Source organism: Magnolia sinica, chromosome 3 (genome assembly GCF_029962835.1).
Source record: "Magnolia sinica isolate HGM2019 chromosome 3, MsV1, whole genome shotgun sequence".
NCBI classification, from domain to species: Eukaryota; Viridiplantae; Streptophyta; class Magnoliopsida; order Magnoliales; family Magnoliaceae; genus Magnolia; species Magnolia sinica.
In genome coordinates, this window is record NC_080575.1 from 43,936,687 (window position 1) to 43,952,322 (window position 15,636).

Sequence of the window (15,636 nt, forward strand, 5' to 3'; positions counted from 1 at the left end):
CCTAGGAGTTACCTTGTCTATACCCACTCATTCTGGACGTGGTTTTGGCCTACATCCCACTATGAATCTAAAACAAATTGTCGAGGCCCTTAACGCAATCAACAATCGTCTAACAGCTATTGAAGCACACAATAAGACCATCGTGACTGAATTGACCGTGACCAATGCATGCACGTGTCAATTAGCTTGAAGTCTCTCTTCAGGCGAACCACAACACTGGGGAAGATGTCCAATCACAAGTCGAGGATCAAATTGAAGGAGTTGAGACTGTGCTACTTGCAATTGTTAGCTGCGCCTTAAGCCAGATTGTAGAAAGTGATGATTGGTGCAGGAACTCAATTTTCCTCACTTATGCCAAGTGTGGTGGCAAAAACTGCAATGTGCATCAATGTGGTATTTGCCAGCACCGTGAGCTATTTAGGTATGCCAGTCGTTCCTCACCCTCAGCCCTATCGAGTCCCATGGGTTGATGCGTCTTCGATTTCGGTTTCTTAGTGGTCTCATTCCCATCCAATTTGACTCATATATAGACATGTTGTGGTGTGATGTTTTGCCTATGAACATAGGCCATATCATTTTGGGTGGGCCTTGGTTATATGATAGGGACGCAACACTATTCAGTCATTCCAATACGTGTTCGTTTCTGTATTAAGGCAAAAGAATTGTCTTGAAGCCTCTCCCGCCCGAAAGCACCCCGGAAAAGAAGAAGAACGTCAAGAAACGTGGTCCTAAAGATGCGACGAAACTCCAGCTTAATTCTCTTTCTATAATTAATGCCAAAGGGTATGAAAGGGAGACAAACTGATTTGACGTTGTATGCCCACATGGCAAGTGAGGTCACACCTAAGGTTATTATGGACATGCCACCTAAGGTGACACCCGAGGGTAGTGTAGAGTTACCACCTGAGGTGAGTCCAGTATTGGAGGAGTCAAGTGTTGATATCATATCAGATGACCTTACACCCGTGTGGGACATTCACGCATTGACTCTATGATGCACTAAAAGCTCAAACTGTTAGAGCATGACAAATCAATCATTTTATCTCATAGCCCAGGCCCCACATCCCATGGGTTAGGACCTCGGACAAACCCCCCTCGTGAGTCCTAGATCACATGGGTACCGCCTCACACGAGCCACCCACCTCACATGAGCGGCTTATCCCGAATGTGCCCCTGCATCCCACAGGCCGCCCCACTCGAGCCCAATGTGAAAATGCTCATGCATTAATCAGCCCCGGTGAGGAGTCTCAAACACGAGACCTCCCGCTTTGATACCACTTTCATGCAGAACAATTAACTACTTGCTCTAAAAGCTCGAGCTATTAGAGCATGGCGAATCAATCCTTTTATCTTCATAGCCCAGGCCCCACATCCCATGGGTTAGGACCTTGGTCGACCCCCCATGGTGGGCCCCACATCACATGGGTACCGCCTCACACGAGCCACCCACTTCACACGGGTGGGGCCCATCTCACACGAGCCGCCCACCCCGAGTGTGCCCTTACATCCCATAGGCCACCCCACTCAAGCCTGGTATGAAAATGCACCTGCACTACTCTACCAAACCTTTGTCACGATCAAATGAGTCCCGAGGAGGAAGTGGATCTAGAAAGGTAAGTAGATGACCCTAGGACCCCAATAGATTGTTTACCCATGTCAGTGTTCTATAGGCCTTCAGAGTCTACACATGCATCTACATGACATATGCATGACTTGCATGTGGAGATTAAAAAAAAAATCAATATAAGTAATGAAACATACAAAATGATTACTGACCCACACCATAGGTTTAAAAAGTTTGTTGTGGGTGATGAAGTCACGATTAAAATATGCCCAAAAAGGTTTCCACAGAGAACCATAAAAAAATTACGAGCCCATAGTGTTGGACCATATAAAATCTTGAAAAGACTAGGTCTGAATGCTTACTTGATAGATCTTCCACCTAGCATGGGTATCAGTTCCACATTTAATGTGGAAGATCTCATGCCGTTTCATGGATCTTCCCCTAACCCTCACATGAACTTTGATGAAGATGCCCATGATCTATCCCATAACCCATGGCCATTACTTGACCCATTTTCTCAACATTTACCACCCGTACCATCCATACCTACGAGAAGAAAAGAGATAGATGATATCGTACACAAAGAAGCGGTTTTCACACGACATGGATGTTACCAGGAGTACCTTGTCAAGTCGAAGGGCAGACCAAAGTCAGACAATACGTGGATCACAGAGGCAGAGCTTCAATGACGAGACCCCGGATCTCCTTGAACATCACCATAATTTTGTTTCACCAAAGACAAAATCTCCTCAACCGAGGGGAATTAATGAGGACATCTGAGCACCAGACTGGAGGAGGGTTGAGCTAGTCTCCTTATAGGTAGATAAGTATTACGTGGGGCCCAATTCACATTCATATCCACATTGAAGACCCCACGTGCATGTCCGTGCATCTTTGAAGACCCCACATTGGTAAGATGCACGTGGGTTGCATATAAGAGCTTGATGGACATATTGGACCATTGTATCGGGTGGGAATGATGATTGGACCGTTGGATCATCATCATCGAACATCTTAATCGTGGACCCCCAGGGGCCACAAAATCTTATATTGCATTGAGATTAGGGAGTTAGGAACAACTTTTAATTTATTAAACATCTTTATGTTGAGAATCTTATTGAAGAGCGCCTTTTTGTAAAAGGTCTTTTCTAAGACTATAAAGGAGAAAGGGGGTAAGAGGAGACCTAATGCCATTATTTTGAAGAACAAAAAAAACGCTTTGTGTTTTCTCTTCTTCATGCGATTTGGAGCTTGTGCGCGGTGCGATTGCATTTCCCATTCAACGGAGGTGCGAGGCTTCCATCTATCTTCTCTCTCTTCCTTTCTATACAAAAAGTGGTATTTTCCCAAAAACTTCAACTCTGTTCTTCCCTTCCTATCCAAAACTATCCAAATCATCTTTTTCTTCAATTTTTCATCATCCAACTTCAACTCCAACCGAAATCAACCACTAAGGACCCCAAAACCCTATCCAATGACCCACACGTGTGACCGTACATCCACGTGTGCGAGCCCCTAGGCTGACCGTACGAACCCCCTCAATCCCTTGATTTCCCCTTGCTTGCCCTATTAAAACCCTTTGATTCCCCATCCCTAACTCTACCTATAAACCCTAATCTTAACCTTAGATTCTCTAATTCTTCAATTTCCCCAAATTCCAAAACCTAAATCTCTAATTTCTTTAATTGATCCAAAATCCCTAACTTCCCTTCATCCAAAACCTTAATTCTCCTCTACCAATACCTAAATCCATCAATCCCCTTAACCAATTCACCCAATTTAGCCCTAATTTCATATTTTCCCAAAATTCTATGAAACCTTAATTCCAAAATCCCCAATTCTCATGAACCCTAATTTTCTAAATTTCAGATTTTCTCATTCCTAACTCTAATCATATAACCTACAGGTCGATCCCTTGAGCGTGAAACGCGCCTATGCTAAATTGGAAGTTCTATCCTTCCATCGGGCCTAGTTTTAACTGATTTATGTGATTTCTTAGCATGCGAGCATGTGATTTATGATAAATCATATTTTATTTCCTATTATTTACTCTTAATTACATGGTGGGTTAGCATCTTTTGTTAATTAAATTACTTTATGAACTCTTTCATAATCGGCACGTTGCATGCTAGCATTGAATCGTGAATCCCGCATCAAGTACAAGAAAAGGGATGCCCCAAATCTGGATGGTACTTCCTACGAGTATGCACAAGGTGAACTCCTTAAACACACATGGCTATGAAACTAAAGCTTTTATAGACATTTATTCGATGGGTTCTACTATATGGGACAGTACTAGATGGTTAAAAGGCAGCATAGGAGTATGTCGAGGGTTGCAAAGATGAGGATGTAAGAGATTCATGAAATGTCCACGAAGGATAAAATTGAGAATGAGGTCTTCCAAGGTAGCATAGTAGTCCTAAATCTAATAAGAGAAAAATAATAGAGAGCATATTGAGATGGTTTGGTCATGTGTAACAAAGACCAGAGATAACTTTAGCAGGGAGGGGGACAATGATTAGGGTTGAAGATCCTAAAAAAGGATGAAGGGAAGGCCTAACAGGAAATTGAGGTGGTGAGTTTGGTGACAAGGGATGTCAAGGCTTGCTTAGTTACCAAAGATAGGGCATAAGATGGTATTGATTAGTGAAATAGGATCCATAAGCTAACCCAAAATAATTGGGGCAAGGCTATGATGATGAAGAACACCAATGTGGCAACTACACACAAGGAGTCTTTAAAGCACAAAGCGACAAAGCACACTAAGTAGAAATACAATATCAGAAAATAGAAGCAAAGAAGATCTCATATACTAAGAAACATGTAGGCTCTTCACGAGGGCTCTATCACAAAGAGTTTCCAGCGAGAAGTTGAAGAAATGGGGCTCATTTTATAGTGGACTGACTTTAGGGCAACTAGAGATTTTGGACATGCATCCAATATATACATTATTTACTTCTCAAAGATACATAAGCAGTGAAGCCAAAGGCAAAATTGGCCATGCTATTAGTAGCCAGGGGAAATTTCAATTGCTAAAATTATGAATTATTAAAGAATGTGGGAGCATTTTAAACGAAAAGGCATTTAGATAATTTGCGGTGGAAGCCATCCTGCTTTACTCGGGCATGGTATACTAGCTATACACAGGCACTAAAAAATTGCACATGTGGCAAGTCACAAATTCAAACTAGATGGTACAAATCAAGGGCCTTGACTTAGATGGCCTTTAAGCTAAAAAGTACATTTAGTTGATTTCTTAAATAGCTTGTTGGTAAAGATACATTTAATGCATGTTCAAAATGAAAACCGTCAATGATCTAAATTCAACAAAACTTATTATCAATTATAGGTTAGGAATGATAAATCAATATGAACTTTGGAAGATGGTCAATCTAAACTGGGTCCCGTGATGGACAGTTCAATTGAGTTAATGCATGCCATGTGTACAATTTCAAAGTGCCTGAGTATCAACCATCACAATCAACCATAGGATCAAATAATTACTTCTCAACCCCTCATTCCCTCATCTACTAGTTCTATTAAATATGATTTTTTATTTTTTTTCAATGATTGATGGCAATATGTGTGTGATTATGCATGAAGGGATTACTTTGTCATTTAGATGAGGATTTTTCTCACATGGAAACTATGCACCCACAAGAAATCTCAATACATATTTCGAATCTATAGAGTTTGGATATAATACTCAAAGAGAACTAATTACCCGGACCTACATAGCCTGAAATTACCTTGACAGAATGGGTTGGGACGGCTATCCTTATCTTGGTGTATCGTGTGCAAAGACAATTGATGGTAGCATGATTCCTCTTGATCAAGGGAAGGAGGATTTCCCATTCCACATAGCAATATTAAGTTCACAATGGATGGAATCACATCATTGGTCACTATGGAGATCACTTTAAATCATGGTATCCAAAAACGGTTTTGTAACTACCATAACAACCATTACATAACGGTAATGGTGGGTCTTGTTACGCGTTATGGGGCTGTAATAGACATTATCGAAAAATTGGCCTCTAACGGCCCATTACAGGGTCGAAATAGTTTTTTTTTTTTTTTTTTTTTTTTAATTGGTTGTAACAGTTGTATCGTAACAGTGTTGACGGTGGCTGTTATGATCACCGCTACCATTATTGAATACCTTGCTTTGAATACCTTGATGGTGTAAGAAGGATCGTGCAATATTTAAATTAGACCTTGAAGATCTCATGTAATCTTAACCATTGAATCACGTGCTTTAATTCACCAGCTAGTAATGCCAATTGAGTGGTAAAGACCCAGGTGTTTTGGGTGCATGGTTTTGATGATCAGGACCCATTTGCATTCTATCATGGGATCGGCACCTTTGAAACAGTGTGAGTATCATAAGATCAACGCCTTAGATCTATCAAACAAGAAAATTTTGTACAAACCATCATCATTGTTTTCATGAAAAGTGTTCTGATGGGGACATCAGAGGACCTACTTGGGTGTACCAAAGACGAAGACAACCACCCACATCAATGCAACTTTCTTTTTGGATGGGAGATAGGTTCCAAATGGGGCCCGCCGGGCCATTTTGAAGACCCAACATGCATTAGACGTGCATTAGGAAGACCTCACTTTGGGATGATACATGTGAGTTGCTTAGGAGACCATTTAAATCATAGGATTTTTATTTTGTGTCGATCCGAAAGTTGGATCTTGTCAATCAGGCCCTCGGGCCGCCAGATCTTTTAGATTTGGGCCCTTGGACTATGATCTTGCTCCCTTTTTTATTTTTTGTTACTTTTAGGATTTATTTGATGATTGAGATTGATAATAAGTGTTTTAGTTTTCTTATTTTGGATAATGGGTCATTTCACTTAAGTGAGTTGTATAGTTGTAATTATTCCGAATTTTTCATTATAAAAAGCATAGGGGGGGTGGAGGTCCAACCCTAGTGGAGATTTGAGACAAAAAAAGAAGAAGAGAGAAGCTCTCTTATGTGAATGAATTTTCCTCTTTGTTTTCTAGGATTCTTTTTAGAAACCCTCCCTTCCAATTGAATTGTGGAATGGTAGAGGCTTGTTTAGTGGTAGATTCCCCAAGGTGCATCATTCCTCTCTCTTCTTCAAAAAGGTATTCTTCTTCTCTTGTCTTCCTCCTTTCCCTTCTATCACAACCTTCTAAACCCATCAAAACCCTACCCAATCATCCCTCTCTTTCTTCTCCTTTACCTAGCCACGTGTGGGCCCCCATTTGGGGTTTTCCCTCTTTGATTTTCCTCCAAAACTCCCTAATCCCTAGATCCTTTAAATCCCTAAGAAAACCCCAATCCTAAATCTTCATCCATGAATCCAAAACCCTATTGAAAATCTGAATTTTTGTGAAACTTTCCCCGAATCAGAATTTTGATTGCATCTTTGTCCATCCAAGTGGTTGTTTCACTACCTAAGCTACATTGGAAGTCCCTACTTCCAAATGGGCCACTCTTAAATTACTTTATATTTTCGTGAACCGCATATGTGATAACTTAGGACCTTCATATTATAAGTCTGAATTTTTGAATCTATTATGTGGTTATGTTTGATTTTATATGTTGATTGTTGAAATTAATGTGTTAATTGCTCTCTCATCTTGCATCCTAGGGTAGTTTCCATCGTCCTACATCACGTTTCCAAAAGTGTATTGTCAATTCTTTTTCATCATCATCTTAGCCTTTCTACCAGCAAGTTGGGTTTCTTTTGAAAAGGTGGATTGTCATAAGTATCATGATATGATTGGCTTGCCACAGGCCATTAGAACCAGCCATGGCAAAGGGTCACATTGAATCAACTAAGAATCAACCTATCCTCACACATTACTTAAGCTCAATTATTACACGCACATCCTAATGGTCAAGCAACCAAAGTTGGGTCACATGGGGGAATTTTTAGGAAAATCACCTGCAAATATTAAAGGTCATGATTGAGAGTTGGATGGACCAAATAGCAGGGAACCCCATCATAAGTTCACATGCCAATATGGTGAAGCCCCCACTGCACCTTAGCAACAGTGCAACAAGGTACACACAAAGAGAATCTATGTCTAGAGCATGTGGTACTAGACATGTCTGCTGAAAACGAAGCACCCATGAAAGGTCATGCTCAAGTAGTTTCTTGCAGGAGAAAAAAAAAAAAAAGAGCACGGAACTCGCTGATACATCTATTCCGAACACTACTGACATACCAACAAAGTGATGCCCAACACTGTCCTTTAGCCTAACTATTGTGCATTATCTGAAATGGGAAAATAGGAAACAGTCAAGGTGTTTGGAAAACAGTTTCTTATGATGTTTTTCTCTACTAAGAGGTGATGGTTAACATCTAATGAACTCTTCTTAAGTTGGATAGCTAGGATTCTTCCGGATTTGGAAGATACTTACAGTAGAGGGACTATTTTCTAATGCCAAAAGCAATTTTGAATCAGCATCATCATCATCTTTGCCTTCATCCAGCAACTCATGGGCAGATTTTAAAAGGTAGTAGCAGAAGTTTTACAATCAAAAGCCCACTATATATCAACCTTCTTTTATCTGCACTTGTGGAAATTGACAATGATAGAGGCTCACTCCCCCAAATACCAACCCCCAGCCGACTGTGACAAGCAAACCCCATTGGCAAGGAAGTCAAGTAAGGTCATGGACTGGTAGTTGTCAAGCAATACCGCTGAGCATAAGTCAAACACACTGAGGGGGGTTGTGCACATGTATGTGCTCAAGTAGCTGACTACACAAAATAGAAACAAGCCCATTGATTCATGTTTGTTTTGGATACTTGGGTGGAACTGTGGAAGTACCAAAAGGGGTATGTAGGGTTATATGAATCATGCTCACTTTCCATGGTTACTTTGGTCATTATGGCCAAAGCTGTCCTATATAGACAGTAACAATTCCAACCTAACTGAATTCCGTCTCCTTGTGAGAAAAAAAAAAAACCTCAAAAACCAGAAAGGTTGTTTTCTCCTTTTAGGCCCACAAGGGAGAGGCGTAGAGCAGAAGAGAGTTGGAGTAGGAAGTGAGGATAATGTTACAAAATATACATGCAATCATTATATCAACATACGCATCAATAGTGATAATCAACAACTATATACTAGTGTTGGTACTACACGACATTACTTGTAAAAGAAAATTGTTAGACAACATCCACCTATTGTTTTCAGAGAATACCATAAAGAACATACTTGTGACGTAATCTAACCACATTATAATCCCTTGCTGAAACATTTAAGTCATAATATGATCAAGGCAAATACAAGTTCAATGTTGCAGACCAACACATCCATTAAAACAAGATTTTATTATTATTATTTTTTTTTTTTAAAGGAAACTAGATTGATTATCCAAAACTTTCCATTCAAGAAATTTCAAAGAGTGCTTGCCTTGTAATAAGAATTGTTTGCTAGGAAGGAGATCCATTAATTGAAAAACCTTTTCACTTGCTCCAATGGATTGCATTAAGGATGACCAATTATCACCCACAAACCATGTCGAATAAATCAACCATTCAGAGTACAATATGAACTTTGTAAGCTTCTCGACTGTTATATGACCACCCATAATAAATATTCCTCCTACCAGCACTGCAATAACCTGTGAAATTAATTTGCCGCAGTCATCATCATCATGGTCAATGGAAAAAAAAAAAAACATTATTTTATAAAATATGAATGGAGAAATCATGTAAAAAAAACATGTAAAGCATGAAGTATACATTTTAGCCAGTGGTTTGAATCTAAATAAGAACTCAGGATAAAAACTGTTGCGACGTTTAACGTCCATCCAAGAGCCATTTTTTTAAAAGAGTCAAGAGAGACATTTGTTATTGGTATTGTAGTTGAAATTTTTAGGTAAATTGAAGGCAGTTACCATGAAATGGGGTCAATTGTGTAGGAGCATGCATCAATGCATGGTATGCCATTATCCAGGTCAACTTCTCCAAGTATCCATTTTGTTCCTGAGATGTCGTCTCTTCGATAAAAGAGTTTTGAGGGATACTTTGGAGTTGAGAATCTCACATGCCCAAGCATGTAGCAGGTCAAATATTGTGCATATTCTAGCAGCATTTAGCATTTTAGGTTGTGGTATAAGTTGGCACCTTGGCAGTGACCATGACCCTGAGCAGATTGTTATCCAAAATAGATTATCATGGTGATGATGATTGTGCCTTTCTCAGTCCATTAATGGGATATAGTGTTAACATGACATCAAGGCGATGCAGCTAGAAATGCTAGCTACTGATTGTACAGGTTATCATTATGCTGAAGGTTGGCACCCAGTGTGGCAATTTTATCTTCACTTATGCATCGAGGGTCAGGATGAGCCCCATGTATGACAGATTTGATATTAAATGAAATCTGGGTGCATGAGTCCCATCGGATCGTGTTGTCAGTAAGTCATATTTACTGATTGCTGGAACTAAAGTTTTGTATAAAACTCTCCATACCTGAAATAATCATGCAACTGTATAAAACATCCAAACAGCTGGTAGAAGTAGAGATCCAGAGGAGTTGGATTCCCTAGTAAACTAAAAATTGTCAATATCTATCAATGAAAGATCCTTACAAGACTTCATATATGTTATGGTCCAGTTCACATACAGGACTGCATAAAGTTAATGGGATTTAGAATCTTTATGCAAACCGTAAGGTTTAGAGGGAACTTCTTTTTTTTTTTTTTTTCACATGCACACACACCCCACACACACACTCACCATAAGGTTTAGAGCAAACTTGTGAAAATCCTATAGCCCCAAAAGTCATCATTTGGTTATACAAAAAGATCATATGCATGGTATTTTGACAGTTGTGACTGATTTGGACTCTTTCTTAGCTGTTCTCTAGAGAAATTAGGGAAGGGGTCGCTACTTTGATTCAAAAGGTAACCAACGGTTCCCGACTTTCTCCGGTTTCCACAACCGTAACCATTTGTCACTTCGATATGTATGTGTGTAACTATGGTTTGGAAGGCAAGGGAGCCTTCTCACAAGTGATAATATAAAGATTGTTGGGGTTCCAATAGGATTCATATTGAATAGGATCTAGGATAAGTGTTTTTCAAATTCTCAAGTGAAATTGAAATAAAAAGAGGTTCTCCTATTCTGATTGAAGGGATGGGTCCTTGCCAACTTCAAAACCCAAAAATTTTAGATAGGAGAAAAGAGGGGCATGGTACTCATCATTCTTCATTCGAAACTAAACAAATATCAGGTCGAGGACTGAAACAAGGAACCTTATTCAGATGGTGATTGGTTGTTAATACGTATGTGTTTATCATTGGCTGTAGGTAGAGTTGTAACTATGTCAGAGAGACTTATGGCACACTTAACTGATGCAGCTATTCCAAGCTCATCTGAGAAACATGGACAGTAGAAGGTGGATCCCTCCAGATAAAGGTGTTGTCAAGTCAAATTTTGACATTGATGGTTGGCTTGGAAACCCTAAGAGAGCTTTCAAGCTCATTACTGAAAGTAGCTTATATGGAAATCATATTCAAATGAGGCCGAAGCCTTGGCATGTCATGAGATCTATAAAGCTTGTGATTCTAGTGTCTTAAACAATGAAGGGGACTCAACTAATACTTTTAACTAGAAAACGAAAAAAGCCTTCCTATGGAGTTTACTGAGACTACAGATTGAATTAATTGTCCATAGCTTGTGTAAGAAACTAGATCCTGGAAGCAGTGTCTGTAGTATCAATATTGTTACATGAATTGCTGGCTGGGGATATGGAAACATGTGTTGATATCACCAATATTATTGCTGATACTTGGAAATGCATCCTGATTGAAAGAAACATTGGGGAAACACGGGGGAAATGATAAAATTTATAAATTAAACTTTAGGAGATGCTAAAATACACATATTTGCATATTTAGGAATAAAATAAAATAAACACACACACACACACACACATTCCCGTTAGTGGGGGCCTAAAAGCATGTAACACTAATTGACTCGAGGACACCTTAAGAAAATGGTGGAATTTTTCAATGATATTTCATGAGAAGCTAAAATGCAAATATTTACATATTTAAGAATCAAATAATAACAAAAAAGACGCATATTAGCATATTTAGGAATCAATAATAAGTTTCCCTTTAATGGAGGCCTAAAAGCATTTATTGTTGACTCAGGGAAACATTGATGGAATAATAGGGAAAATGGTGGATCCATCCAACCATCCATTCATCCATGCACATACATGCATACAAACACACATATATGGCCCATCCATCTATCCATCCAACCATTCATGCATGCATACATACAATGACACATACGAACATAGACACATGCATGATCCATCCATCCATACATGCATGCATACACACATACATGCATATATACATACATCCAAGCACCCGACCATCCATCCACACATGCATGCATGCATCCATCCATCTGTAATCCATCCATCTATCCATGCATGCAAATATATACACACATACAAACATGCATTATATCATACAACCATGCACCCATAAAAAAAATTAAAATGGATTTTTTTTAATCAACAGATTTTTGGCAATATTGATAAATGGACGATATTGTTGAAATACCGCAGATAAGTTGGGGATACAAGCAACATCTGGAATTTACACAGTTAAAAACATTAGCCATACGTTGGCAATGCTTAGCAATATATTGCTGATACCTAAAATTTCTGATACTACCAGTGTTAGCGATATCACCAAGCTAGTAAAACCAATAATATCGGCGATATTATCACTAATATCGCCAATGCGTAGAACAATGCCTGGAAGGTGGCCACAAGAGATTAACTAAACAAATATTCATGGTATGATCCACCTCCAATGCTAGTTATTAAGCATCTAAGCTACATACGCCTGGTTCCATACAGTCCCTTTCCTGAGTGTAGAGACAGAAGGGAAGAAAAGGTTTGTATGTCCATCAGTCTTATCTCCAAACCAATCTTTTATTGTGCATCATTAGCCAATGAATGATGCGGGAAATGAAGCTCATCTACCATGCCCCACAGCATAGGAATGAACTCATATGCTTGATGCAGCAACACAGACCGGAGTCCACTACAACAGTTGACAGCAGAAGAAGAATTTATGAAATTCAACTGTAATAATAGATAATTAAACACTTCAAAAAAAAAAAAGAAAAAAAAAAAAGAAAAAAAGAAGATAATTCAAGAAAATCTCAAGTAGAACATCAGCAAAACAGCTGTTATTTCTTCCCCATGCAACATAAAGAATATTTCTAAAATCAACCATGTATGAAAATGCAAGTCCAAACTCATTTTATGCCAAACAACAAAGTTGATTTTTTTAAGCTTACTGTAAAATTCTACACAAATTTTAGCCTGACCAACAAATAAATCAATTATAGAGTAAACAATACTATTAGAAGCCATGTAAGCCTTAACTTTTTTAATTTTAAAAATTAGAGAGTTACCTGGGTAGCATGATAAAGGGTATTGAAGCTTAGGGTCCAAAATCCATAAGCCATGCTTTGACGCAAGCTTATATCAGCTAATTTCTTCAACCATTGCATGTATCTGTCCAGTGCAGCAGAATGAATCATACAGGTTTACACACACACATATAATATAAGCATGTTTGTGTATGTATCTATGTGCGTATATGCAAAGTGTGTGTTTAGGGAAATGCTAATGTCTCCATATTCATAGGAATGTTCGCAACATCCTCAAAGCTTTAAAATAATGTGGGTCAGATAATCGTCGATCTAAACAGCATCCATTCCATGACCTACTGGACAGCCATGCCACCATGGTGCAAAATTCACACTGATCAGATGACATAAAATAGGTCCAACCAAACACACAGAGACGCATACAGGCACACACATACAGTGAGTGCACGCACATGAGATGACATAAAATACCCTGACTCACACAGTGCGAAGGCACACATGAACACATGTAGAGGGGTGCGCATACATACAAAGAGGCACACATGTACACACACGAGCACAGAAAGGCACACGAACATATGCACAGAAGACCGTGCATGCACATGCGCACACAAGAAGAGGTGCAAATGCACAGAGACAGGCATAAAAACATTTGTATGTATACATATGCACACACATCAAAAGAGACAAATACAAACAAACATCTGTATACACGTACATGGGGATTGATAGTGTAGTGTTGATAGTACCTAAAGCTATGGTAGTGTCGACCTGTGGGAAACATTGTGATGCGAGCATAATATCCAATCCATCCATTAGACAAACCCGGTTCTATTTGGCTAGGGGCCAAAAAATCAGTTCAATCCATGACTCAGGTGTGCTAGGGGCCCCCATAAGTGTTGGAATGGCCTGATTTTTGACATGTGCCTTTTATCCTAGAGGGATGCATCACAGGAATGGATAGGATTTCATGTACACAGCTCAGTGGGACCCAAACAAAATCAACGGTGTGCATCCCCCTCTCAGTTGTTCAATGTGGTGTGGACCACCTGAATCATGAATAAAACGAACTCTTCGGCTCCAGGCCCAACATGGGAGGGCACATCTTATGGTCTTAGTGGATGACATGCACAGGGGCCCACACAAACTGAAACTAATGTAACTTACGGCAACATCGTGCGTGCATGCACGTGTGTGACGTGTTCACATACAACATTGTATGTCAAGTTTCACATATAATATTTTTATTTTCCTATGATGTGTCATTTCAATTAAACATCCAAGAAGGAAAGAGGTGGGTCATACCATGAAGCTCACTTGGAGTGAAAACTTATACATATTTACCCACAAAAATGTGCACGTAAACAAACATACATGCATGAATACATTACGCAGTCCGTTTTAGGGATTGGCAACTTCCCCATTCAGTGACTTTGGCATTGGATGTTCCCAAAATGGGTATTATCGGGTCGGGTGAATTAGATAATAGACATCTGTTGGCAGTCCAGCCTTCCTTCTCCTTTCGGGGCCCATCTGAAAGAGAATCCAATACCTCTTAGTAATGAATATCGAATAGGAAGAACCGGCCCCCATGGATATCTTTGCTTCAGAATAAAATAATTAGAATTAAGCTTGGTCAACTGGAATGTGTATTGTCCATATAGGCGATCATCCAAATAAGAAGATCCATTGACCTAAGACAAAGAGTGTCTATCTATTTTTTTGTTATTTGGTTAAACCAATGATGCATTATTGGAGCGATAGCAACAACCATTCTTGGGGCATGCATCTTTTAATTTTCCAATGGATTCACATGTTTCATCAATTGAAATTGTATACATATTATACATCTATGTATATGTATATACAGTGTTCATAGTATCAATATAAATACATGAATCATTGGTTGGGGATAATATGGAAACATGTATCAATATCGCCAATATTATTGTTGATACCCGAAAATGTATCAGTAAATGAGGAAAACATTGGGGAAACACGAGGAAACAATGGAATTTCTCAATGAAACTTTAAGAGACGCTAAAATACATATATGTGCATATTTAGGAATCAAATAATTGCAAAAGAGACATACATAATAAGTTTCTCTTTAATGGGGTCTAAAAGCATCTAATGCTGACTCAAGAAACATGGGGAAAATGGTGGAATTTTTCAATAATATTTCAGAAGAGGCTAAAACACACATATTTGTATATTTAAGAATCAAATAATGTTTTTTTAAAAAAATGTATATTTTCATATTTAGGAATCAAATAATAAGCTTTCCTTTAATGGGGCCTAAATACATGTATCGTTGACTCAGGGAAACATTGGTGAAACATGTAGAAATAGAGGATCCATCCATCCACATACATACATAAAAACACACATGCATGACCCATCCATGTATGTGCGCGCGCGCGCACACACACACATCCATCCATCCTTGCATACACATATACAACCATCCATGATCCATCCATCCATCCATGCATGCATGCATATACACACATACGAACACGCATTTCATCATACAACCATGCACCCATTAAAGAAAATTTGAAATGGAAATTTACCTTTAATAAACAGATTTGTGGTGATATTGATACATTGTCGATACTATTGATATATCGCTAGTAATTGGCG

The 15,636-nt window shown here is 38.9% G+C and overlaps 1 protein-coding gene across 9 annotated transcripts in view; it reads right to left on the reverse strand.

Annotated features, from left to right (window-relative positions):
* Positions 1–15,636, reverse strand: part of LOC131239862 (ABC transporter B family member 26, chloroplastic) — a 177,314-nt gene that overhangs the window by 84,726 nt on the left and 76,952 nt on the right. For all 9 annotated transcript variants that reach the window (XR_009168458.1, XR_009168457.1, XM_058237757.1 and 6 more), the window contains 2 exons: positions 13,012–13,114; positions 8,969–9,179 (listed from right to left, as the gene is read on the reverse strand). Coding sequence is in view for 7 of the 9 variants with exons in the window: in XM_058237757.1 (XP_058093740.1) it covers positions 8,969–9,179; positions 13,012–13,114 (314 nt within the window). In the remaining 2 variants the exon portion in view is untranslated. The remainder of the gene's footprint in view (positions 1–8,968; positions 9,180–13,011; positions 13,115–15,636) is intronic.